This window comes from Ranitomeya variabilis, chromosome 5 (assembly GCF_051348905.1).
Source record: "Ranitomeya variabilis isolate aRanVar5 chromosome 5, aRanVar5.hap1, whole genome shotgun sequence".
NCBI classification, from domain to species: Eukaryota; Metazoa; Chordata; class Amphibia; order Anura; family Dendrobatidae; genus Ranitomeya; species Ranitomeya variabilis.
This window is the reverse complement of record NC_135236.1, coordinates 433,921,179-433,948,700: the sequence shown is the minus strand read 5'-3', so window position 1 is coordinate 433,948,700 and position 27,522 is coordinate 433,921,179. Positions and strand designations below refer to the sequence as shown.

Here is a 27,522-nt window from a genome sequence, read left to right as displayed (position 1 = left end):
ACACACAAAAATGAGAAAAGAAAACAGTACTAAAAAAAACTTCTAAAAATGAGTATATAAAACTCTAAGAAAAACCCAAAATGATAAGAAAAACCATCAAAAACCTAGTTCACAACCAAAAAACTCCAAACTTTGATACAAGAGTAAAGAAAAAACTTTTTTCAAAAATAAATAAATAAATAAAAAATAAAAAGGTAAAGAGATTGAAAATTGAGGAAAACTTAATTAAAAAAAAACTTTAAAATGCCGCAAAAAGAAAAGAAAAAAAAAAAAAAAAAAGACCCTTTAAGAGAGTAAAAAAAAAATTAAAACTTAAAACGGCTTTTCTCTTCTTTTTTTTTTTTTCCTTTAGAATCTCTGTGCTCAAATGCAGCCAGAGACACACTTCCTCTTTTTAATCCGTCGCTGTATGCCATTGCCATTATATCAAATGTCACTAAAATCCCTTTTTTTTTGTGAAGAAGTGAAATTTAAATTGTATCTATCATTTTTGATATTGTTATGGAAATATTAGGGTTGGATAAATATATCCCTGTGCGTGCTGTGGCCGCTCCCAATTAGACTGAGTATTTTGAGCGCTCAAAGGAATGAGACTGCAACACCATTGTGTCAGAACAACATTCCATCAATACTGAATTTTATTGTACATACATAGTTTTATATTTTCACATAGAAAGGAGTGGTTAGGGGTTGTCAGGGGTGGTCAGTTAATTACCATATTGTCTAGCTCCTCTGTCATTGGTTATCTAAACATATATGGAATATTGTGATTAATGCTCATATGACTGCTGATTAAGCTGAGACATCTGATCAGCAGTCATCAGACATCTGACTCTCTTCTGCTTTTAGGGGTGGAAAACCCCATATGATCTGTCTGGCTTATATCAGGCTTATATCAGTTTGTCAGCCATTTTAAACCATTGATTATAATATATATATTAGCTGTGAGCATATAAGTATATATTTGATTATAGAGGAGTATACATGCAAGTGAGATCTACATGATATATATATTTCTATCACAGTTATAAATCAGCAGTCGGCAGCTTTCACAACAGGTCTGCTAATTTGGGGTCTCTGCTCTCCCAGAGTTGCTGTCTGGACCTTTTGTGCTTGTTCAAATGCCTTGTTATGTTTATGTGTGAATACTGGAATAACACTGCACACACTACGGTACAAACCACTGATCGCTGAATGTGTTGCAGCAGAACTAATTCTGAGCTATGGGTCATGTTCACACGTTCAGTATTTGGTCAGTATTTTACCTCAGTATGTGTAAGCCAAAACCAGGAGTGGGTGATAAATACAGAAGTGGTGATGTGTTTCTATTATACTTTTCCTCTGATTGTTCCACTACTGGTTTTGGCTTACAAATACTGAGGTAAAATACGGACCACATACTGACTGTGTGAACGTGGCCTTATAGTTCTACTAATACTTCAGCTTTTCTATATTCATTAGAGCTGTCACTCAAGGAGGAGCGCCCATCCTGCCAGAAACCAGGACGTGAAATAGACTGGAAAGCTGTGTACTGCTTGAGAGACAACTTGAGAATAAGGCTATGTGCACACGTTGTGGATTAGCCATAGGAATTTCTGGTGCGGATTCTCTCTCCTGGCAGAAAACGCAGCTGCGGATTTTGTGCGGATCCGCAGCGTTTTTTGTGCGTTTTTGCTGCGGTTTTTGTGCGAATTTGCTGCGTTTTTTACCCCTGCAGATTCCTATAATGGAATGGGTACAAAAACGCTGCAGATTTGCAAAAACAAAGTGACGTGCTACTTCTTTTAAACCGCAGCGTTTCCGCAGCAGATTTTCCGCAAAGTGTGCACAGCTTTTTTTGTTTCTCATTGATTTACATTGTACTGTAAATCAACTGCGGATCTGCAGCGTTTCTGCACCGCAAAAAAACGCTGCGGATCCGCAGAGAATCCTCAACGTGTGCACATAGCCTAACCCTTTAATTATTGTAGTTCTGGTCTGTAGTGATGAGCGAATATACTCATTACTCGAGATTTCTTGAGCACGCTCGGGGGTCCTCCGAGTATTTTTTAGTGCTCGGAGATTTAGTTTTCCTTGCCACAGCTGAATGATTTACATCTGTTAGCCAGCATAAGTACATGTGGAGGTTGCCTGGTTGATAGGGAATCCCCACATGTAATCAAGCTGGCTAAGAGATGTAAATCATTCAGCTGAGGTGAGGAAAACTAAATCTCCGAGCACTAAAAAATACTCGGAGGACCCCCCGAGCGTGCTCAGGAAATCTCGAGTAACGAGTATATTCGCTCATCACTACTGGTCTGCTGTCACATTATCATGTCATTGATATTTCCATGTGCTTTTGTGAAGTTTTACTGTTTTAATATATAGTTTAGTAGAAAATTTTTATCTTACCTTTTATAGATGTGATGAAGGAAAAACTGAAGAAAAGAGGCGTTAGAACTTTGACTGGACTAGGGAAATACTTCAGACAACTTGACAAGTGTGGATCTGGATGTTTGGAGAAAGCAGAATTTAAGCTGGCTCTTCACACTTACCACTTGGAGCTATCTGAAAAGGTACATGTGATGTTCCTTATCACTGTGCACATAATGCACCAAAGCGTTAGTCATGTACGCTACATTTATCATATTAAGAGCTTTACGTGGCACTGTACATAGTTGTTTTTTTTTAAATTAAAGCTTGAAATACATAATATAAAACAAATATGTTAAAAAAAACAACTTTTGGGGTTTGGTCACCTACCAGGTCCTATTGATGCCTCTAAAATGACTTGTCTGTTTGTATTCAGCCACTACAATGGCTAAATAGCTCATGGCTTATTCTCTGGGAACATAGGTATCACTGGTTTCTATTTGTGTATGCAAAGTGGCTGCTCCTTTGGTATAAAGTATTTTACAGATTCATAATTGTTAGTTGATAACATCTTTTGGTCTGTACAAAAGTTTTGGTTTTCGGCAGCACATTGTCCTGTGTAAAGAACAAGTGCTGCCAAGAACAATGCAGGTCATCAACTAATTGATAAATATTTATTATAATGCGGTAATTTATCCATCCAAAATTGGCTAATGTAAATGCATCTTTACTTAATGCGAACCTGTCAGCAGGATTTTGCTAAGTAAATTAAAGCAATTGTCAAGTTGCCACTGTTAAAATAATACCTGGGGTGAAGAAATCCATCTTGTGGTTCTTGTGTAATCAGTGTTAGATGTTTTCAGTTAATGATATGCCCCGAAGCACAAACCTGTTCCTCATCATAGAGAGAGAGAGACAGACTGTTTGTGCTTTGGAGTGGCCTGTGGACAGGTCTTTCCTTGGTTTCCCTGGCTTAGAGCAGGAAGATAAGACTCTGCCTACGGTATCACCCCGGAGCACAGACATATCATTAACTGAAAACTTCTAACACTGATTACACAAGAACCACAAGACTTATTTCTTCATCCCAGGTATCATTTTAATCAGTACCAGCACTGAACCAGGTACACAAGGAAACTCCAGTTCTTCCATTAAGGAGCACTTATATTCTTTTTTGCTATATAATATAATATGGTCTCTCAAGCCTTTTTCTTGGAACATGCCAACATGTTAAGTATAGACCATAGTTCACAATGGTACAGTTTGACAACTTCAAGCACTTTACCTTGGATTTGATTAACGCGGCAATAGCCTTAGAGATATTACCTTGTTTTGACATATGCAGACCACTTTGTATATTGATTACTGTATATTGATTACTGTGCATTGTCTGACATATATTCTAAATTTCCTTTCTTTTTGTCTATATGTTTCTCTTTTTCTAAATTTTTTTTATTTACATTAGATAAAAACGGTTCTGAGGAAGGTCCAATTGGACCGAAAACGTTCCAACAAGTTTTTTTTTTGTCTGGATGCGTAATAAATTAACTAACCTTTTTCAATAATATTCGAGTGCCAATTTATTTTCTAGATTTGCTATTACGGGCTGGATACCCTACTTGAGCACCAATAGCCACACAACACAGAGTGCCGTGTTTTTTCTTATGCTTGCTCCTTTTTTTGTTGACACCCTTTTCATTATTCCAGTTACGCTTTTTTGAAGTCTTTTTTTATATGTACTCGCCTGTTTTTTTGTGTGTGTTTTGTTTGTTTTCCACTTTGTGGGCAGAGTTTAGCGATTCCAGATGTTTTAATCAATTGCGACATTTAAAAAAAAAATCACAAAATTTGGTGCAATTGTACTCCAGTTCCCCATGGTGTATTTTTGAGTACACCAGTATTTTGGCAAAATGTATGCCACTTTTGGCACCAATATGCGACTTTTGGCGACAAAAGTTGCGAAAACAGTTCAAGATAGTAAAAAAGCCTAAATTCATGAATTCTGTGCGTTATATTGATTAATTTGGCACCCAAAATGGTAAATAATACCACAATACAAAAAATGAAAGTGACTTAACCCCACTAAATGATGAATTGGGGCCAGAGAGCCAATTTTTACAGCCGCTTTCTGTTTTGACTCATACATGAGTTTCCTGAATGGGGGGAACCTTTTTAGTAACTTGTAATTCTTGAATAGATTTGACATTTTTTTTAAACGAAGTTGTTGTTTTTTTAGAATTTTAATCTGTAATTCATTTTAATTGTATTACCAACCATATGGTGAATTAATCAAGATTTTTTTTCATGTAAATTTCACTCGTTCGGTAACTGCCATTAATTAGGTATGATAATGATCTTCCAGGATGTGGAAGGGAACATAATACATTTCTATCCGAAATACACACCAATCAATACAACATACACAAAATACGATTCCAGTGTTTATACAAAAAGTCTACAGCAAAACGATCTGTTTCTGGAAATAGTAGCAACCTGTAGTTCATAATTATACAGTATGGAGCAAGTTCATTTTTTACAATGGTGTATTGAATGAAACGATGCTATCTATGGAATTAAACTTAAGGGTACCGTCACATTAAGCGACGCTGCAGCGATAGCGACAACGATGTCGATCGCTGCAGCGTCGCTGTTTGATCGCTGGAGAGCTGTCACACAGACCGCTCTCCAGCGACCAACGATGCCGAGGTCCCCGGGTAACCAGGGTACACATCGGGTTGCTAAGCGCAGAGCCGCGCTTAGTAACCCGATGTTTACCCTGGTTACCAGCGTAAAAGTAAAAAAAACAAACAGTACATACTCACCTGCGCGTCTCCCAGCGTCTGCTTCCTGACACTGACTGAGCTCCGGCCCTAACAGCACAGCGGTGACGTCACCGCTGTGCTTTCACTTTCACTTTAGGGCCGGATCTCAGTCAGAGCAGGAAGCAGACGCTGGGAGACGCGCAGGTGAGCATGTACTGTTTGTTTTTTTTACTTTTACGCTGGTAACCAGGGTAAACATCGGGTTACTAAGCGCGGCCCTGCGCTTAGTAACCCGATGTTTACCCTGGTTACCAGTGTAAAACATCGCTGGTATCGTTGCTTTTGGTGTCAAACACAACGATACACGGCGATCGGACGACCAAATAAAGTTCTGGACTTTATTCAGCGACCAGCGACATCACAGCAGGATCCTGATCGCTGCTGCGTGTCAAACTAAACGATATCGCTAGCGATGACGCTGCAACGTCACGGATCGCTAGCGATATCGTTTAGTGTGACGGTACCTTAAGCTGCCAGTAATCCCTCAACTAGTTGTAAGTGTAAAAGGAATGAATGTAATTGCTTATATAGCCCCATTAATTTCCACAGCACTTTACAGACATCATCAGTGAAAAGAGTTATGCCCAAAGGAATACTGTCTGGCGAAAATACTTGTGCCAGATCTAATTTTTAATCTATAACCGCTGTTGCCATTTATTGACTTTTCTAATGCGCACCCCAGGCTAATCTGCTGTACTAGCAAAGCGATGCATAATATAGCTCATATTTCTTCGTTTTCTGTAACCAACTAGCATTTATTTATTTGCCTGTTTTAATACATATTTACTTAGCTGATTATCATCCATAGCCTCATACCTGAATTCTCTAATATACTTCTGATACCATTATTATTATTATTATTTATTATTATAGCACCATTTATTCCATGACGCTTTACATGTGAGGAGGGGTATACATAATAAAAACAGGTACAATAATCTTGAACAATACAAGTCACAACTGGTACATGAGGAGAGAGGACCCTGCGCGTGAGGGCTCACAATCTACAAGGGATGGGTGAGGATACAGTAGGTCAGGATAGAGCTGGTCGTGCAGTGGTTTGGTTGATCGGTGGTTACTGCAGGTTGTAGGCTTGTCGGTAGAGGTGGGTCTTCAGGTTCTTTTTGAAGGTTTCGATGGTAGGTGAGAGTCTGATATGTTGTGGTAGAGAGTTCCAGAGTAGGGGTGATGCGCGAGAGAAATCTTGTATGCCATTGTGGGAAGAGGAGATAAGAGGGGAGTAGAGAAGGAGATCTTGTGAGGATCGGAGGTTGCGTGCAGGAAAGTACCGGGAGACGAGGTCACAGATGTATGGAGGAGACAGGTTGTGGATGGCTTTGTATGTCATGGTTAGGCTTTTGTACTGGAGTCTCTGGGTAATGGGGAGCCAGTGAAGGGATTGAATGAGGGGAGAGGCAGGGGAATAGCGGGGGGACAGATGGATTAGTCGGGCAGCAGAGTTTAGAATAGATTGGAGGGGTGCGAGAGTGATAGAGGGGAGGCCACAGAGCAGGAGGTTACAGTAGTCGAGGCGGGAGATGATGAGGGCATGGACTAGGGTTTTTGCAGATTCTTGGTTTAGGAATGTACAGATCCGTGAAATATTTTTAGTTGAAGGCGGCAGGAAGTGGAAAGGACTTGGATATGCGGTTTGAAGGAGAGATCAGTGTCAAGGATTACCATAACCATTCCCTTTATTAGCTGGAAATATCCAGTAATAAATTTGGGTTCATTAATGCTGACATGATTCATATGGCTTTAGCTGCCTATACATTGTAGATAACTTTCAGCTTGTTTGCCAGACAGCTATCACTTCCGACCCCCTTATACTCTTGTGTTTTCGATAGGAATAGGGAAGTAAGCCACTGTCAGATAGCTGTGGCAGAGGCTTATCTCCCTAGAAAGCAAATGGATAAGGTTTTAAAATGAAAAAAGCCTATTTCTTCAAGGCGCTGATTGTTCCTATTGTCTTTATTCTCCCTTCTTGGTTTACTCTTCTCCGGGTGTTTTCCATTTTCCCATTTTGGTTTGCCCTATCACGTCCTGGGCTTAGCTTTATGTGTTATCCCTTCACTGCACTTCCTTGCTGGTTATACTACTAGGTGGTGTAGGAGTTTCACTGTCTCTGGTAGGCATTAGGCCTTAGGTAGCGTTCACACGGGCATGTAGTTTTGGTCCTAACGTGCAGTTTTTATTGATTTACACAGGCTGCACTGCACGAAAACAAAATTATAAACATAAATCCCCAGCCTTGTCCAGGCATTAACTAAACAGAACAGAATTGAACTGAGACACCTTTCCCAGGAGACTACCACACAATGAATCTACTTCCTACTTCTTAGAGAAACAATGCAGTTGCTTCTAATCAAACACTGCAGTGCTAGAATTTAACCCATTTCCAGCTTTGCTACAATGGATTTGTGCTAAGGAGTTCTAGCCCTTAAGTTTTCTCTGCTAGGCAAACCCTATTTGTATTCCTGCTTTGTGTCTGTTTATCTGCCTTCCCAACACCTTTTCACTTAACTGCAGTTAAGGTTCTGGGAGGTTATTCTTGTTTCATTTATGTTTGGTTCTCCTTAATTTTCACTGTCTCCCCTTTATGAACATGTTTTAAGTTTTCTCATCCTAGGTCTTAGTACCCCCCTGCACAGTTTCCTCTCCCCTTGTTAGCAGTGTGTAGCAGCCTCCCCTCTGGTTCATCAGGAGGTACAGGAAGCCCATTGACAGCCTTTTAGGGAGTCAGGTCCAAGTTGGTGTTTTTCAGTTGTGCGCCTAGGTATCGCCTAGTCTGTACAGGGACTAGTAAGGTGTGGGTGTGCCTTCTCTCTGATACATCTTCCTTATTCCTGTTACCCATGTGTGTGTCATGTTCATAACACTTGATTATTTTCATGCTGTCTTACTAACCATGCCAATTTTATAACAGGAGACTACCCCTTTAAAGATACATTCACTCATCCATACCTATTTTTCATCTGTGTAATATGGACTGATTTTCCCTCATGTGTTTTCCGTATTGCCTGTGTGTTAATCCATTATTCCTCATCTGTCTTTTTTATTGAAGCAGGTAGATTCTGATTATTTTTTTTCTCCATTGACTCTTTACATTGTATTGGTTACAAATAGATAAACTCTGCCAGAACTTTGAAGTACAGTCTTCAATGTGTCATCTGTCTTGCACGGTTTCCCCATATACAGTGGGTACGGAAAGTATTCAGACCCCTTTAAATTTTTCACTCTTTGTTTCATTGCAGCCATTTGGTAAATTCAAAAAAGTTCATTTTTTCTCATTAATGTACACTCTGCATCCCATCTTGACTGAAAAAAACAGAAATGTAGTAATTTTGGCAAATTTAATAAAAAAGAAAAAATATCACATGGTCATAAGTATTCAGACCCTTTGCTCAGTGTGTATGAATCACTGAAATTGTCACTGAGTTACCACAACAGAGTAGTACCAGAAGACCGCAGCGTCTTATGGCTCCTGCTCCACCACTGAGAAGAAGTGCTTCTCTAGTATATTGAATGTGTTTGTTTTCTTTCAGCAGGACAGGGGTTAATCGGCCATATGGTAATCCCTGCATTTAGCTGTGCTCGGTTAGCCGCTCCCCTCTCCTATAAAATCTTGGCCTTCAGGCCAGATCCTTGTCTGTGTTAGCATTTGCTAGATAGACCTGGAGAGTGAGGAGCTTGTGTCTGGAGAGCTGGAGGAGTTTATTGTGCGACAGTTGTTTGGTTTGTATGCTTGGAAATTCCTCATCCTTACCTGCCTTATTTTCTTCCCCCTTCCTTCATACCCTGGTGAATACCTCTGTTATTTGTGAGAGTATATTTGTGTGAGTGGAGTTTTCTTTTACCCTTGTCTTGGTTCCCCTGTTTGTCGGGTTGGTGTACTGCGGTACATGGTAGCGCCTCTCTAGCCCGGGTAAGGGGAAGGGGACAGATGCAGGGCTGCAGTTAGGAGACAGGATAAGGGCGGAGGCCCCAGCATCCTCGCCATCTGAGGTATCCCGGGGAACAGGGCGAGTTAGGGCGTCCCCCAGTGCTAGGGCCAGGATAGGTGCCCCTGGTCCCAGTTTACTCGCCAGTCCAATCGTGACAGAAACTTTATGGGTCAGTGTGCCGTGCAGAAAAAAACGGACAGCGCTAGGTCATGTCATACGGATTGTGCGAATATAGCGTGTCTTGAGTTGCCATAATCCATTAATCTTTTTCATTCAATACTGAAATTGCATTTTAGATATTTGACTCCTTCTGGCTGATTCTGGATGAAGATAACCAGGGAAGAGTAGACTACGGGAGCTTCATCCGAGCTCTTATTGGGGAAATGAATGAGTACCGAAAATCGTTTGTACGAAAGGTGATGTTGCTTTACAATTTACTCTTTGTGCTTTGGTTATCCGTAGTGTATAATATGAGAATGATCACACTTTATGATTACCCATCTTTAGAGAGTACTGCAGTTTTCTCTACATAACATGGACAATTAATCTTGTGTTTTATGTTTTTCATTATCAAGTAATAAATAATTTCATGCCGTCAGTCAAGCAAGACATCTTTTAATCTAAAATGTATACGTTCATATAGTAAATTGATGTTATTACTAGCCGTAAGCATTCCCTGTACTGGTATTTCAGGCTATTTACTAACCAGATAAACATTTGCACCTTCTGGCCAGACACATCCAAGTGTATAGCGAGGTTTTACTTGGCCAACTTTTATTACCGCTTCATACGTCAAATAGACACCAATCATAATGTACGCTATGATCTCCATTTATTTAATTGTCTTTCTCAGTCGTGCTTTATTTTCCAAGAGACGACGTGTCAGTAAAGTATTGTGTGCCACTCCACAGTGGTCTGTATTATGATTATTTTTTCTGCCTCACTGATATTATGGACATGCCACATTTTTCTTATTGAATTCAAGTGACTCAAACAACAAAAGTGCAAAATGCTTCCTCTCCTTTTTGTAGCATAAAGCCATTTAAAGACATGTATGTTTTTAAAATGAAGGGCATGCAGTGCAATTTAGCGCCTTTCTCCCATACCGACCATACAACTGTGCAGGGAACTGCAGCCTACCATATTCAATAGAAAAGAACAGTACTGCATTTCCCAGAGCGCCACCATGCAGAGAAAAGCGTTAAAGGTAATGCAGCACAAATCATCACTACATCCTCTTTGTTTTCAGGATCGGTGGGATCTCAAGGTTAGATCCCCACCAATCATAAACTAATGGCATAGATGTTGTCATCACTTTACAAGGGGAAAATAACAGAAACTTGTTTTGCTTTTTATCTTTGCTTTATAGTGTATAATGTGTATGGTATATTTTCTATTGTAGTGTTATATTTTCTAAAATTCCAACATTTCTAATTTTATTAGGCTTTTATGAAACTGGACCCTAATAAAACTGGTGTGGTGTCCATGGTAGATATTAGAAAGTTTTACTGTGCCAAAAAACATCCACAAGTGTTGGCAGGTGAGTTGACTTCAAGAACAAGGAGCAAGAATGCTTTGTTATTTGGGCATTCTTAATGGTAGGAAAAGACAACGTGTGCTCTGTAGTCTTGCAACCTAAAGAATATCCAAGTTTCATAAAGAAGTATGCTGGCACCATATGAGTAACAACCCACTGATTAGTCCTTATGTGGAAAAGCATCAGTCCAAGCCACACAGAAGGAGTTACAAGTCACCCTGGAAAAATTGAAAGCAGGTAATGTGGTGGAATAGAATGAAAAGGGTCGCACTCACCGCTCCATAAAAAAATCTTCTTTATTTCATTGATATAATGAGTAGCAGGAAGAGACAGAACGCGTAGAGGACGACTGCCGTTTCTCGACAAATGGCGCTTCAGTGGGTCTTTGCATGGTGGTAACAGGATTTTACCTTCCTTAAATATGCACGCCATATCTAATTTCTTATTTAGGCTACTTTCACATTAGCGTCGTGCACTGCCGCACAACGGGGGCAGCGGATGCTGTTTTTCAAGGCATCCGCTGCCCCATTGTGAGGTGCGGGGAGGAGGGGGTGGAGTTCCGGCCGCGCATGCGCGGTCGGAAATGCTGGACACGACGCACCAAAAAACGTTACATGCAACGTTTTTTGGTGGCGACGGTCCAACGCAACACAACGCACGACAGTTGCGACGTGTGGCAATGCTTCGCACTGCGTCACTAATGCTAGTCTATGGAGAAAAAACACATCCTGCAAGCACTTTTGCAGGATGCGTTTTTTCTACAAAACGACGCTAGTGTGAAAGTAGCCTTAGTCCCAGCGCACCTTGTGCTTGGGAACGGAGTATCCACCTGGCTTCCCTTCTTAATAGACATCTTTGATGAGCTACACCCTGTGCTGGAGCCTTAACTTTTTTCCAACCCAGCAAACCGTAAGGAATCTGGGTTGGAATTATGTTGTTTACACATATGCTCTATTAAGCGATAGGCATCTTTGCTTGTAATCATGGATTTGTGATGTTCCCTGAAACAAATATGGGCCTAATCGTCTTGCTAATATAGAACAATGTGTACCCAAAGAAGAAAAAACAAACTTGTAGTAATAAAAGAGGTCAGAACCAAAGTGATGAATTGAAAAACCTTTATTAACAAGCAATGGTAAGAAATACATTATTAACCCCTTCATGACCTTGCCGTTTTTTGCAATTCTGACCAGTGTCCCTTTATGAGGTAATAACTCAGGAACGCTTCAACGGATCCTAGCGATTCTGAGATTGATTTTTCGTGACATATTGGGCTTCATGTTAGTGGTAAATTTAGGTCGATAATTTCTGAGTTTATTTGTGAAAAAAACAGAAATTTGGCAAAAATTTTGAAAATTTCGCAATTTTCACATTTTTAATTTTTATTCTGTTAAACCAGAGAGGTATGTGACACAAAATAGTTAATAAATAACATTTCCCACATGTCTACTTTACATCAGCACAATTTTGGAAACAAATTTTTTTTTTGCTAGGAAGTTATAAGGGTTAAAATTTGACCAGTGATTTCTCATTTTTACAACAAAATTTACAAAACCATTTTTTTTAGGGACCACCTCACATTTGAAGTCAGTTTGAGGGTTCTATATGGCTGAAAATACCCAAAAGTGACACCATTCTAAAAACTGCACCCCTCAAGGTGCTCAAAACCACATTCAAGAAGTTTATTAACCCTTCAGGTGTTTCACAGCAGCAGAAGCAACATGGAAGGAAAAAATGAACATTTAACTTTTTAGTCACAAAAATGATCTTTTAGCAACAATTTTTTATTTTCCCAAGGGTAAAAGGAGAAACTGGACCACGGACGTTATTGTCCAATTTGTCCTGAGTACGCTGATACCTCATATGTGGGGGTAAACCACTGTTTGGGCACATGGTAAGGCTCGGAAGGGAAGGAGCGCCATTTGACTTTTTGAATGAAAAATTATCTCCATCGTTAGCGGACACCATGTCGCGTTTGGAAAGCCCCTGTGTGCCTAAACATTGGAGCTCCTCCACAAGTGACCCCATTTTGGAAACTAGACCCCCCAAGGAACTCATCTAGAGGCATAGTGAGCACTTTAAACCCCCAGGTGCTTCACAAATTGATCCGCAAAAATGAAAAAGTACTTTTTTTTCACACAAAATTTCTTTTAGCCTCAATTCTTTCATTTTCACATGGGCAACAGGATAAAATGGATCCTAAAATTTGTTGGGCAATTTCTCCTGAGTATGCCGATACCTCATATGTGGGGGTAAACCACTGTTTGGGTGCACGGCAAGGCTCGGAAAGGGGAGGCGTGCCATTTGACTTTTTGAATGGAAAATTAGCTCCAATCGTTAGCGGACACCATGTCGCGTTTGGAGAGCCCCTGTGTGCCTAAACATTGGAGCTCCCCTACAAGTGACCCCATTTTGGAAACTAGACCCCCCAAGGAACTTATCTAGATGCATAGTGAGCACTTATAACCCCCAGGTGCTTCACAGAAGTTTATAACGCAGAGCCGTGAAAAAAAAAAATAATTTTTCTTTCCTCAAAAATGATTTTTAGCCCAGAATTTTTTATTTTCCCAAGGGTAATAGGAGAAATTGGACCCCAAATGTTGTTGTCCAGTTTGTCCTGAGTACGATGATAACCCATATGTGGGGGTAAACCACTGTTTGGGCGCACGGCAGGGCTCGGAAGGGAAGGCACGCCATTTGGCTTTTTGATTGGAAAATTAGCTCCAATCATTAGCGGACACCATGTCGCGTTTGGAGAGCCCCTGTGTGCCTAAACATTGGAGCTCCCGCACAAGTGACCCCATTTTGGAAACTAGACCTCCCAAGGAACTAATCTAGATGTGTGGTGAGCACTTTGAACCCCCAAGTGCTTCACAGAAGTTTATAACGCAGAGCCATGAAAATAAAAAATAATTTTTCTTTTCTCAAAAATGATTTTTTAGCCCACAATTTTTTATTTTCCCAAGGGTAACAGGAGAAATTGGACCCCAAAAGTTGTTGTCCAGTTTCTCCTGAGTACGCTGATACCCCATATGTGGGGGTAAACCACTGTTTTGGCACACGTCGGGGTTCGGAAGGGAAGTAGTGACGTTTTGAAATGCAGACTTTGATGGAATGCTCTGCGGGCGTCAGGTTGCGATTGCAGAGCCCCTGATGTGCCTAAACAGTAGGAACTCCCCACAATTGACTCCATTTTGGAAACTAGACCCCCAAGGGAACTTATCTAGATGTGTAGTGAGCACTTTGAACCCCCAAGTGCTTCACAGAAGTTTATAACGCAGAGCCGTGAAAATAAAAAATGTGTTTCCTTTCCTCAAAAATATTTTTTTAGCCCAGAATTTTTTTATTTTTGCAAGAGTAACAGGAGAAATTGGACCCCAAAAGTTGTTGTCCAGTTTCTCCTGAGTACGCTGATACCCCATATGTGGGGGTAAACCACTGTTTTGGCACACGTCGGGGTTCGGAAGGGAAGTAGTGACGTTTTGAAATGCAGACTTTGATGGAATGCTCTGCGGGCATCAGGTTGCGTTTGCAGAGTCCCTGATGTGCCTAAACAGTAGGAACTCCCCACAAGTGACTCCATTTTGGAAACTAGACCTCCAAGGGAACTTATCTAGATGTGTGGTGAGCACTTTGAACCCCCAAGTGCTTCACAGAAGTTTACAACGCAGAGCCGTGAAAATAATAAATGTTTCCTTTCCTCAAAAATATTTTTTTAGCCCAGAATTTTTTATTTTTGCAAGAGTAACAGGAGAAATTGGACCCCAAAAGTTGTTTTCCAGTTTCTCCTGAGTACGCTGATACCCCATATGTGGGGGTAAACCACTGTTTGGGCACATGCCGGGGCTCGGAAGGGAAGTAGTGACGTTTTGGAATGCAGACTTTGATGGAATGGTCTGCGGGCATCATGTTACGTTTGCAGAGCCCCTGATATGCCTAAACAGTAGAAACCCCCCACAAGTGACCCCATTTTGGAAACTAGACCCCCCAAGGAACTTATCTAGATGTGTGGTGAGCACGTTCAACCCCCAAGTGCTTCACAGAAGTTTACAACGCAGAGCCGTGAAAATAAAAAATCATTTTTCTTTCCTCAAAAAAGATGTTTTAGCAAGCAATTTTTTATTTTCACAAGAGTAACAGGAGAATTTGGACCCCAATATTTGTTGCCCAGTTGGTTGTGAGTACGCTGATACCCCATATGTGGGGGTAAACCACTGTTTGGGCACACGTCAGGGCTCGGAAGGGAAGTAGTGACATTTGAAATGCAGACTTTGATGGAATGGTCTGCGGGCGTCACATTGCATTTGCAGAGCCCCTGATGTGCCTAAACAGTAGAAACACCCCACAAGTGACCCCATTTTGGAAACTAGACCCCCGAAGGAACTTATCTAGATGTGTGGTGAGCACTTTCAACCCCCAAGTGCTTCACAGAAGTTTATAACGCAGAGCCTTGAAAATAAAAAATAATTGTTCTTTCCTCAAAAATTATGTTTTAGCAAGTAATTTTTTATTTTTGCAAGGGTAACAGGAGAAATTGGACCCCAACAGTTGTTGCCCAGTTTGTCCTGAGTACGCTGGTACCCCAAATGTGGGGGTAAACCACTGTTTGGGCGCACGTCGGGGCTTGGAAGGGCGGGAGCACCATTTGACTTTTTGAACGCAAGATTGGCTGGAATCAATGGTGGCGCCATGTTGCGTTTGGAGACCCCTGATGTGCCTAAACAGTGGAAACCCCTCAATTCTAACTTCAACACTAACCTCAACACACCCCTAATCCTAATCCCAACTGTAGCCATAACCCTAATCACAACCCTAACCCCAACACACCCCTAACCACAACCCTAACCGCAACACACCCGTAACCCTAATTCCAACCCTAATCCTAACCCTAATCCCAACCGTAACCCTAATCCCAACCCTAACCACAACTGTAACCCCAACACACCCCTAACCCTATCCGTAACCCTAACCACAAGCCTAATCTTAACCCTATTTCAAACCCTAGCCCTAATTCCAACCCTAACTCTAATTCCAACCCTAACCCTAAGGCTATGTGCCCACGTTGCGGATTCGTGTGAGATTTTTCCGCACGATTTTTGAAAAATCTGCAGGTAAAAGGCACTGCGTTTTACCTGCGGATTTACAGTAGATTTCCAGTGTTTTTTTGTGCGGATTTCACCTGCGGATTCCTATTGAGGAACAGGTGTAAAACGCTGCGGAATCCGCACAAAGAATTGACATGCTGCGGAAAATACAATGCAGCGTTTCTGCACGGAATTTTCCGCACCATGGGCACAGCGGATTTGGTTTTCCTTAGGTGTACATGGTACTGTAAACCTGATGGAAAACTGCTTCGAATTCGCAGCGGCCAATCCGCTGCAGATCCGCGGCCAATCCGTTGCCAATCCGCTGCGGATCCGTTGCCAATCCGCTGCGGATCCGCGGCCAATCCGCTGCCAATCCGCTGCGGATCCGCTGCCAATCCGCTGCGGATCCGCGGCCGATCCGCTGCGGATCCGCTGCCCATCCGCGGCCGATCCACTGCGGATCCGCTGCCGATCCGCTGCCGATCCGCTGCGGATCCGCGGCCGATCCGCTGCCGATCCGCTGCCGATCCGCTGCGGATCCGCGGCCGATTCGCTCTGTGTGCACATGCCATAACCCTACCCGTAACCCTAACCCTACCCCTAACCCTACCCCTAGTTCTAACCCTATTTCTAACCCTAACCCTAGTGGAAAAAGAAAAAAAAATATTTTCTTTATTTTATTATTGTCCCTACCTATGGGGATGATAAAGGGGGGGGTTTATTTATTATTTTTTTATTTTGATCGCTGTGATAGAACCTACCACAGCGATCAAAATGTACTTGTAATGAATCTGCCGGCCGGCAGATTCGGCAGGCGCACTGAGCATGCGCCCGCCATTTTGGAAGATGGCGGCGCCCAGCGAGGAGACGGACCGACACCGGGAGCCTCGGTAAGTATAAGGGGGGGGAGATCGGGGCACGGGGGGGGCGTCCGGCCATGGCTGGATTGTAATATTTCACCAGTTTTTTAGGTGAAATATTACAAATCGCTCTGATTGGCAGTTTCACTTTCAACAGCCAATCAGAGCGATCGTAGCCACGGGGGGGTGAAGCCACCCCCCCTGGGCTGAAGTACCACTCCCCCTCTCCCTGCAGATCGGGTAAAATAGGAGTTAACCCCTTCACCCGATCTGCAGGGACGCGATCATTCCATGACGCCACATAGGCGTCATGGGTCGGGAAGGGGTTAAAGGGAACCTGTCACCAGGTGTGGCCGATATGAGTTACAGCCACCACCTTTCAAGGCTAAAATACAGCATTCCATAATGCTGCATATAACCCCCATCCCGACATGTAAGAGAAGAAAAATAAATTTTATTATAGTCACCTGCGGGGCGGTTCAGTCCGAGAGGGGTGTCGCTCTTCTTGGTCCGGCACCTCCCATCTTCTTTCGATGCCGTCCTCCTTCTTGGTTTGTGTGGGTGACGAGTCCCTGCATCATACACAGAAGTCTCCTCTCTATCAAGCTCCTGCCCTGAAAGGTGGTGGCCCGGAGTAACTGAGTGTGGTGCTCGCTCCGACATGCATTTCGGATTATCCTTAGTCAGGGGGTCAGTATGGAGAAGTGGGCCCAAACCTCTGCTGCAGTGTGTGCAAACTTGGTCAAGAACAGCAGGAAATGTCTGACCTCTGTAATTGTAAACAAAGGTTTTTGTTCCAAATATTAAGTTCTGTTTTTCTATTGTATCAAATACTTATTTCATGCAATAAAATGCAAATTAATTATGCAAGTATGCGATATGCATATATGTGGGCACATTCCGACTAGACTGTATCCGGCCTTGTGCAATGAAAATTGCATACTTGCAGTCTGCGGTCACATGACTGCTCACTACCAGTGCCAGGGAATCCTCACAGTGCGCAGTGTGTGGTATGTGAGGATACACAAGTCTGCAATCATATAATGACTGCAAACTTGTCGTTTTAGACTGGATAACCCCCTTTAACTAGATTCTCTGATATCATGGCTCTTTAGGGTATGTTTACAGTGAACTTGGAGGCGGATCCGATTAAAAATCTACATCAAAGAGTGTTGAAAGAGGATTTGAAGCAGGTTTTGATGTGGATTTTGAAATCTATGTCAAAATCTATGTACAAAAAGTACATTAGTAGTTGTTGTTTTTTTAGCTGTATTGTATTTTGGTGCCCATAAACATAAGAGAAAAGTCTACCAAAATGTTTGACTTTCGTTGGCTATATCGGTTTAAACAAACGATGATTCATAATTGTTCAAAATATATAAACAATAAAAGCTGGAATGACAATAAGCACCATAGGGTCTTATCCGGTTTACAAGGGAAAAATAAAATAAGATTTGCTCACCTGGTGGGATTGTGACAGTCACAAACTCTTAGTTTGCTTGTATGAAAATGGCTGCTGCAGATCCACGAAATGATAGCGTGTAAACTTGGAGAAAAAGTATATGTAAACCTGCGCTACTGAGGATCCTCTATACGACGAGAGACCAGATGTATGGATGCAGTTTTATTTGTTAACGCGGTTCGAGGTAATCACACCTCTTCAACAGGAAAAACTCAACATTGTGGTTTGTCCTGATGAAACAGATATGACTACCTTGACCATGAAAAATGCATCCATGCTGCATCTGGTCTCTCATCGTGTATTGGATCCTTGGCAGTGTGGTTTTACATCGACTTTATCTCCAAGTTTGCACCTTATAATTTTTCAAAACACAGATTTAGCTTTTTTTCTTTTTTTTTTACCTCCGATGATAAGTAAATGCTGAATCATTGACTGAAAAACATCCAATATTTAGCCAATGCAGTCTTGAGATTTTTTTGGAGGGGGTCGATCATTGGGGTGTAGGATATTAGGGGTAGTTATAAAGACTAATTAATCCGCTGAGTAGTGTAACATCTTTGTCACTTCCTTAGAATGCTAGGCGCTGCTGCGCCTTTGTTGTGGGTGTTGCTTGATAGCATCAATCCAGTTCTATATCTGGGATTTTGGTGCCACAAGATCAGGGAACTATGGTATTAATTGTCTGGTTTTGATTGTTCCTTTCTGAGAGCCTTTGGTGGGACTGTCTGCTATTTAAACCCCTGAGTCTCTGAACTGCCAGTTAATTAGTTTTTGCTACCTGGCATATGCTAGTCTTTTCTTGTGTTGGTTTCCTGATTCTTCCTATTTTCTGAGCTTGGCGTTAATTTTGACTATCTGCTTGTTTTACGATTTTGTTCCTGATGTGACTTCTTGGCTTTGACTCCTTCTTGGTGACCCTTCCTGCCCCTGTATGCTTTTCCAGACAGCAGCCCTTCCGTGGAAGCAATCCACTAGACCCCGCGGTAAGACCAGATCCTTGTACACTTAAAGAGTGAAGGTCTTGATTCCTCTGAAATCAGCCAGACAAAGTGGCTTGTGCCAAGTCTGTCTGGGGTTCTGAGCTTATGGCCTCTGGTGGACATGACAGAATGGGAAAGAATAGAGTACCGTATATTCCCCACAGGCATGTTGAGGAACACAGCCCTTGGTATGACATAAAGTTCTCACTTGAGGTTACTCACAGCAACTTTTCAGATGGAATATTTGGCAGAAAACATGTAGTAAATCTGCATGAAACAACCTTCTTCAGTGCAGTTACACTAGATAATTGACGTAATCAAATTAGTATCCAACTCATAGGTCAGGGAAGGAAGATCTATCACAATTAATGACATCACGCTTTCCCCCGTACTGGAAGACCGCTGCCTCTGAGTAACCGTTGACTCTGCCCTGTCCTTCAAACCGCACATCCAAGCTCTTTCCACCGCCTGTCGCCTCCAGCTCAAAAATATCTCCAGGATCCGTCCTTTCCTCAACCGTCAATCTACTAAAATGCTTGTGCATGCCCTCATCATCTCCAGCCTCGACTACTGCAACATCCTTTTCTGTGGCTCCCTGCTAACACCCTTGCACCTCTCCAGTCCCTCCTTAACTCTGCTGCCCGACTGATTAATCTCCTCGCTACTCCTCCGCTTCCCCCTCTGCAAATCTCTTCACTGGCTCCCATTCCCTCAGCATATCCAGTTCAAATTACTAATACTGACCTACAAAGCCATCCATATCCTGTATCATCTATATATATCTGAACTAATCTCCCAATATCTTCCCTCACGTAATCTCCGGTCCTCCCAAGACCTCCTTCTCTCCTCCACACTTATTCGCTCTTCACCCAACCACCTCCAAGACTTCTCCCGAATATTCCCCATCCTCTGGAATTCTTTGCTCCAACACGTCCGACTATCTGAAAACCCACCTCTTCAGGAAAGCTTACAGCCTGCACTGACCCCACTGCCTCTTCACCGCTACCGCCTCACCAACACCGGAGCTCCTGCAACCCTCGAACTACTGCCTCCTTCCCCACCATCCTGTAGAATGTAAGCCCGCAAGGGCAGGGTCCTCGCCCCTCGGTATCAGTCTGTAATTGTTAGTTTGCTTACTGTAAGTGATATCTGTAACTTGTATGTAACCCCTTCTTATGTGCAGCACCATGGAATCAATGGTGCCATATAAGTAAATACGGTAAATAATAATAACTTCCAATGTTTCCCTGTCTGAGATTCACTGTCTAGGTGAAATATACAAGTACAATGAAGACAAAAAGAACATGGGTGCTATGGAAGGTAGGGAAGGAACAAAAGAGGAAAGAAAGTTAGAAGTGGGATTAGTGATCCTGGATTCCTGGCATAATAGTGTTGGCCTGTTGACTACAAGATCCTGCTGTCTTCAGTGAAGAAGACTCTTGTTTCCATGTAATACAGTTTTTACATCCAGCTTGTTACAGGTGACAGTCATGAAATCTGGAAGCTCCAATATTCCCACTCATTAGTAAAAATAGCTTTCTACTCTGCTTTCAAACAGTTTGTGTCTGATTCATGCACGAGAATAATTAATGATAAATTACCTCTCCGTCCTCCAAATTCTGTGTTGTAAAAACAGAATCCAGCTTGTTTGCATTATCTGAGGCATATGGCGTCACTTCTTCATTGTGCCTTCAAGAAACCTCTGTGAGTGCTCATTTCCAAGCATGTCAATCCATACACCAATGTGTTTTAGTGCCAAGTCCCTGGGGTACAGCGGAGGCCAAGTTTTTAACATCTCCCTGCATGTGTCCAATTTGCATAAACTTATTACTAATTACATTTAATTGAAAGTGATTTGCATATGCTTTGGATGCCTGCAAGCCTTTTTATGGCCCATGAGACCTGGAGTAAAGGAACACTGCCATTTGTATTTTGTGTACAATTGTAAGCTTGGAAAGAGAAGTCTCAGATTCTTCTTTTTCTTTTTAGGTTCTTCATCAGAAGAGGAAATTAAATCTGCATTTTTGGAAACAATAGAGAACGCTTGCAGTAATCCCCAGGAAGTATCCTACAGTGAATTTGAAGATTATTATGAAGGACTAAGTATTGGCATCATGTCTGATGAAGACTTCATTAATATTTTACGAAATTCTTGGGGCATATAGGGTACTGTGCCTGGTAGGAGTGACCTTCATTATCATTCCCCTAGATTAGAAGAAAAGTTTATACTTTTACTTTTGTCACAAGCAGATTTTTCGTACCCCTGAGTGACAAGTTTAATGATTTATTATGATAAAAAATTACAAATTCACCCTTTTGGTTTTATTTTTGTTTAAAGTATATTGACACCTAACAGGGCATTTTTACTTAAATATATTTTGGGCTTAAAATCATTTTTACAACTAAGTTTTATGGAAATAATGAGCAGACTGACATATTCTGATAACTCGTTCAACAGCCCACAATGTGCAGGGAAACAGAGGACCTGGTAGAGCAAAATGGTAAATTTTTTAATGGAACCCAATGGCAAAAATGATTTTAGGCTAAAATACTTGCATTTAAATGAAAAAAAAAATGTTACCAAAGATGTCAATATCTTCACGTTTGTTCATTTATGTCTAATGCCCTACTGATCGCACTCCAACTCATTTCTGCAGCTTTACTTCACTAACTGAACATATGTTTGTTGATAATCATTTTTGGACTTTTGCCTGCTTTGCCATTTTGGCGCAGTTTTTACTCGTGTCTAATTTTTTGCAGCGGATTGTAAAATGAGAACGTAATAGGAAACTTTGCTGGTCTTGTTTCAGGATTTAAGGCTGAGTCACACATAACGATATCGTTAACGATATCGTTGCAACGTCACGCTTTTGGTGACTTAGCAACGATCCCGCTAACGATCTCGTTATGTGTGATAGCGACCAACGATCAGGCCCCTGCTGGGAGATCGTTGGTCGTTGGGGAATGATCAGGACCATTTTTTGGTCGCTGATCACCCGCTGTCATCGCTGGATCGGCGTGTGTGACGCCGATCCAGCGATGTGTTCACTTGTAACCAGGGTAAATATCGGGTTACTAAGCGCAGGGCCGCGCTTAGTAACCCGATATTTACCCTGGTTACCATTGTAAAAGTTAAAAAAAAACACAGTACATACTCACATTCTGATGTCTGTCACGTCCCCCGGCGTCCACAGGGTTAAAACTGCTTTTGGCAGGAGCGCTGCTATTGCACGCGCTGCTGCCGAGAGCTTCCCTGCACTGACTGTGTCAGCGGCTGTAAAGCAGAGCACAGCGGTGATGTCACCGCTGTTACTGCCGGTGCTGACACATTCAGTGCAGGGAAGCTCTCGGCAGCAGCGCGTGCAATAGCAGCGCTCTTGCCGAAAGCAGTTTTAACCCTGTGGACGCCGGCGGGGGACGTGACAGACATCAGAATGTGAGTATGTAGTGTTTTTTTTTTTTTTACTTTTACAATGGAAACCAGGGTAAATATCGGGTTACTAAGCGCGGCCCTGCACTTAGTAACCCGATGTTTACCCTGGTTACCCGGGTGCTGCAGGGGGACTTCGGCATCGTTGAAAACAGTTTCAACGATGCCGAAGTAGTTCCCCTGATCGTTGGTCGCTGGAGAGAGCTGTCTGTGTGACAGCTGCCCAGCGACCACACAACGACTTACCAACGATCACGGCCAGGTCGTATCGCTGGTCGTGATCGTTGGTAAGTCGTTTAGTGTAACGCACATCAAGGCTGGTTTTACAGACTGCATTTTTCCTGGCATTTTTATGTGCAGTTTTCTTGGCCTACAACGCTGTGGCCAAATGTCTATAGTGCAATTTTAAATTCACTACATACTGTGCATTTTCTTCTTTGGTGTTTTGGTGGCATTTTAGGGTCTGTGGCATTTTATTTAAAACAAGCTTTACCATGTACATAGAACTTTTTTTCTGAATTTTCTCATAGGTTTGTATTTATGACCTGAAAGACAGCAAAGAAAAGTATGCTACAAATGTATTTCCCATAATTTCCCACGGGATCAATAAAGTGTATCGTATCGTATCGTAAATGTAAAACATACATAACAAAAAGAAAAGTATGTTACAAATGTAAAAAATAACAAAAAGAAAAGTATGTTACAAATGTAAAACATACATAACAAAAAGAAATGTATGTACAAATGAAAACGCCACTAAAAACACTTAAAAAAAAAAAAAAAAAGTGCTTTGAAAAAGTCTTGAAATTCATGTTTTGTTTTTTTTTTACAAGGCATAAAAAGCACACTACAACATAAACACAAGTATTGTGTGTGAGGGAAGCCAAACTGCATCAAGTGTGTACTGGAATAGGAATTTCAGCCTCTCTGATGAGGTGACCCCCATTATATATTGCATCTACCTTTTTTGCCTTGGTGCCCACTACTGTGGTTTTTTGGAGCTGCTGGGTTATTTTTATTTTTTATTTATTTTCACATATTGCAGCGTTTGATATGTTTTTATCAGGAAAATAAGCCACACAAAAAGAAAAATTTATGATTGCTCATTTTATTATAACCAGTAAGATAATTAAGGAGGGGGGACATGAACAAACTACATTTTAATCAATAGATCTTGGCATAGTAATAAGTTTTACAATTGAATATGCTAAAAATATGTTCCTGTGCTGAGATAATCTTACACATGTGCCCCCAGTCTAATGTTCGCTCACAGAGACAATGGAGAAGATGGAGAAAATAAGTTCTCCATCTTCTCCGCACTTGTGCTGTGATTCCCTCATATGACAGAATCTCAGCAGAGTAAGATCACACTCAGCTCAAACTCAGTTATTAGCATAATATTACATGAGCGAATCGATGTCATGCGCGGGCTGGGAAAGTCCAGCAGACTGCACAACACATAGACCGTGACACCCTTGAGTGTCTGGATCATGCAAGCAAAAGCCTCCGCTTGCGCCATACATAGTAACATTGTTAGTAAGGCCGAAAAAAGACATTTGTCCATCCAGTTTAGCCTATATTCCATCATAATAAATCCCCAGATCTACGTCCTTCTACAGAACCTAATAATTGTATGATACAATATTGTTCTGCTCCAGGAAGACATCCAGGCCTCTCTTGAACCCCTCGACTGAGTTCGCCATCACCACCTCCTCAGGCAAGCAATTCCAGATTCTCACTGCCCTAACAGTAAAGAATCCTCTTCTATGTTGGTGGAAAAACCTTCTCTCCTCCAGACGCAAAGAATGCCCCCTTGTGCCCGTCACCTTCCTTGGTATAAACAGATCCTCAGCAAGATATTTGTATTGTCCCCTTATATACTTATACATGGGTATTAGATCGCCCCTCAGCCGTCTTTTTTCTAGACTAAATAATCCTAATTTCGCTAATCTATCTGGGTATTGTAGTTCTCCCATCCCCTTTATTAATTTTGTTGCCCTCCTTTGTACTCTCTCTAGTTCCATTATATCCTTCCTGAGCACCGGTGCCCAAAACTGGACACAGTACTCCATGTGCGGTCTAACTAGGGATTTGTACAGAGGCAGTATAATGCTCTCATCATGTGTATCCAGACCTCTTTTAATGCACCCCATGATCCTGTTTGCCTTGGCAGCTGCTGCCTGGCACTGGCTGCTCCAGGTAAGTTTATCATTAACTAGGATCCCCAAGTCCTTCTCCCTGTCAGATTTGCCCAGTGGTTTCCCATTCAGTGTGTAATGGTGATATTGATTCCTTCTTCCCATGTGTATAACCTTACATTTATCATTGTTAAACCTCATCTGCCACCTTTCAGCCCAAGTTTCCAACTTATCCAGATCCATCTGTAGCAGAATACTATCTTCTCTTGTATTAACTGCTTTACATAGTTTTGTATCATCTGCAAATATCAATATTTTACTGTGTAACCCTTCTACCAGATCATTAATGAATATGTTGAAGAGAACAGGTCAAAATACCGACCCCTGTGGTACCCCACTGGTCACAGCGACCCAGTTAGAGACTATACCATTTACTGTTAGGTTCACCGGAAGAATGATACGGTTGGTAATAATGTCATGCGCGGGCTGGGAAAGTCGAGCGGACAGCACAACACACACACACAACGGGATGGAAAGAGGAAGGCTCTAACAGTAGGGAGCGAGGGATGGGGCACCTTCTAACAATGACCTGCATTTATCCCTAAGCTCCTCTAATGCCCTATGCGGGTCCTTCCCCCCGCTGCTGTCACGTGCCTAGTCTCTAGCTGTCACCACACAATACCCTGGCTAGTGCACTGGACGGCAAGGGCATTAGCCTCACCACTGCAGATGATATCAACACAGGGGGTAGTGACAAACACGTGACAGACAAAGAAAGGAAAAAAGAAACTTGGCTCCAGCCACCGCCACAAAGCTCCACACCGCAGAGGACACGGAATCAGGAAACCGAGCTCCACCGAAGCAGCAGACACACCGCTGGCACCAGAGAGCTGCAAAACTCCTTGGCTAGTCTTCATAGACAAACACTAGTACCAACAGTCAGCTAATGTGTCATGTGACATTTTCAAGGATGGTAGAAGTGGTCACCACCCACATCAGCTGACCAACAAAATTGCAGCTGCCAGCAAGGAAACCAACATTAACCTTTGCTGGCCAAAAGTAAAAAATCACGTTTAAATTAAAGCAGAACACCAGAGTTGTCACGACTCCAAAAATTAGTTGTGACAATCGGTGGCCATGTGACCCTAAACTTACAAGATTATCTCAGCACAAGAACACTTTTTTGTTAACACACCCAATTGTGAAGCTTATTATCATTATAAGATCTATTAAAATATACTTTGTTTGTAGGGCAACCCATTTAATGCAAAGTGTCCGCTGTGCATATGTTAATGATGTCTGATGAGTGAAAATTAGAAAATCTGAAAACATTCAGCAGATGCAAGTATTTAGTATTAGAAATAATAGGTAAGCAATGTTATCTCGTAAACTACGGATATGGAATATTATACACCAATGTCTGTTAATCGTCAATAAGTCACAAGACTGGGATTCATTTTTATCCCCTGTTAGTGAGCAATAAAGGCTCCCACTCAATGACTTCCGAAACCAATACAAAAATATGCTAGAAAATTATACATCTTGTAGGTATTTGCTCAGGCAGACGTTAGGTAGCATTCACACAGGTATGCAGTTTCTTTTGTCCAAGCAGGCAGATTTTTTAAAAAGTTCAGAAATCTTTTCCAACAAACAGATAAACGGCTGTTCGGCATATAGAAAAACACAATAGTCCATACAGTTATACAGGGCTCAGCTCTTCACAATATCGTCCTGGTTCTCACTGCACAGTCTGACCAGAAGTAAGAGGTCTCTCCAGCATCCACAGAGACCAATTCTCAGATAAGTTTCCACCTCTACACACATAGTTATGACCAGGTCAGCTGCCCTTTTAACCGAACTGCACCTGATGGTTTGGATGATGGGAATGACTGGTCCCGCTCGTCACTTACCATTTATTTTGGACACCTTAAGCCTTTACTGTTCCACTAAGTAAAACCTCTCAGCACTCTATCAGTGCTGGAGACTTTTGCAGGTGTCATACAGGTACCACAGTGACACATCGCTCTATCTTGAACTTGTCGTCAACAGACGCCATCTTGCTGCGTGTCAGCATACCCTCCCCCTCTGCCCAAAGCCAAGGGCTGGGCACCTTCCACCATCATACTATACTATGTCATATGGGTACTATATAGAATGTGTGGAACTGATTTAATTAGTACTTGTAATAACCTGATTTCCATTTTAGTAAAGAGAACCACAGACATCATGAAATAAGGACAGGATCCATGGTTGCAAACAGCTATGTTACTAACCAGCGTTTAAGAGGAAACACAACCTCGGACCTCGGAGTGGGACAGCTTCCTTCTTCCCCTATTTGTGTTTATATCTTATCTCCTGACATGTTCCTTGTAATTTCACTTGCATGATAAATTTGTTTGTTTGAATTACATTTACTGCCTTATTGAAAGTTACTGCCATCATATGTCATTTTTATGGATTTATTAATGAATTTTATAATTTCAGGAATGTTTTTCTTGATCTAATTACAATTCCTAGTAATTATCAAATTTGATGCAATTGTCAAATTCATTTTTAATAAAAACGTGATTTAGCCCACATGTCTAACTGTTTATTTTGCTCGCTGTACATAAATTTACCTTGACTGAAGTTAGAGTATGGTTGGAATTCAGCATGATCTACCTATGGTTTGCTTTTTAAAGAGTTTCTATGCCTATTAATTATTCTGACTCACAACAAAACTCAAAAAGGCCCACATTTAGAGATCAATTAAACTGTATGTTTTTTTTCAGGTATGAAAAAACATTTTTAACAGTTTGCTGGAACCAATTTTCATTTGTTTTTTTGTTCATGTGTCTGTTTCACAATCAGTGTGATATCTGTACACCAAAAAAAAGAACATGGACCGCACGTCCAAAATGCATGTTTTGA

The 27,522-nt window shown here is 41.7% G+C and overlaps 1 protein-coding gene across 6 annotated transcripts in view; it reads left to right on the top strand.

Annotated features, from left to right (window-relative positions):
• Positions 1-27,180, top strand: part of CAPS2 (calcyphosine 2) — a 138,857-nt gene extending 111,677 nt beyond the window's left edge. For 4 of the 6 annotated variants that reach the window (XM_077265314.1, XM_077265313.1, XM_077265315.1 and 1 more), the window contains 5 exons: positions 2,401-2,555; positions 9,415-9,534; positions 10,562-10,658; positions 21,034-21,222; positions 25,864-27,180. In XM_077265314.1, the coding sequence (XP_077121429.1) occupies positions 2,401-2,555; positions 9,415-9,534; positions 10,562-10,658; positions 21,034-21,209 (548 nt within the window). In that variant the 3' untranslated portion in view covers positions 21,210-21,222; positions 25,864-27,180. The remainder of the gene's footprint in view (positions 1-2,400; positions 2,556-9,414; positions 9,535-10,561; positions 10,659-21,033; positions 21,223-25,863) is intronic. The other 2 variants (XR_013215788.1, XM_077265312.1) reach the window with 2 other exon arrangements.
• Positions 27,181-27,522: the final 342 nt, after the last annotated feature.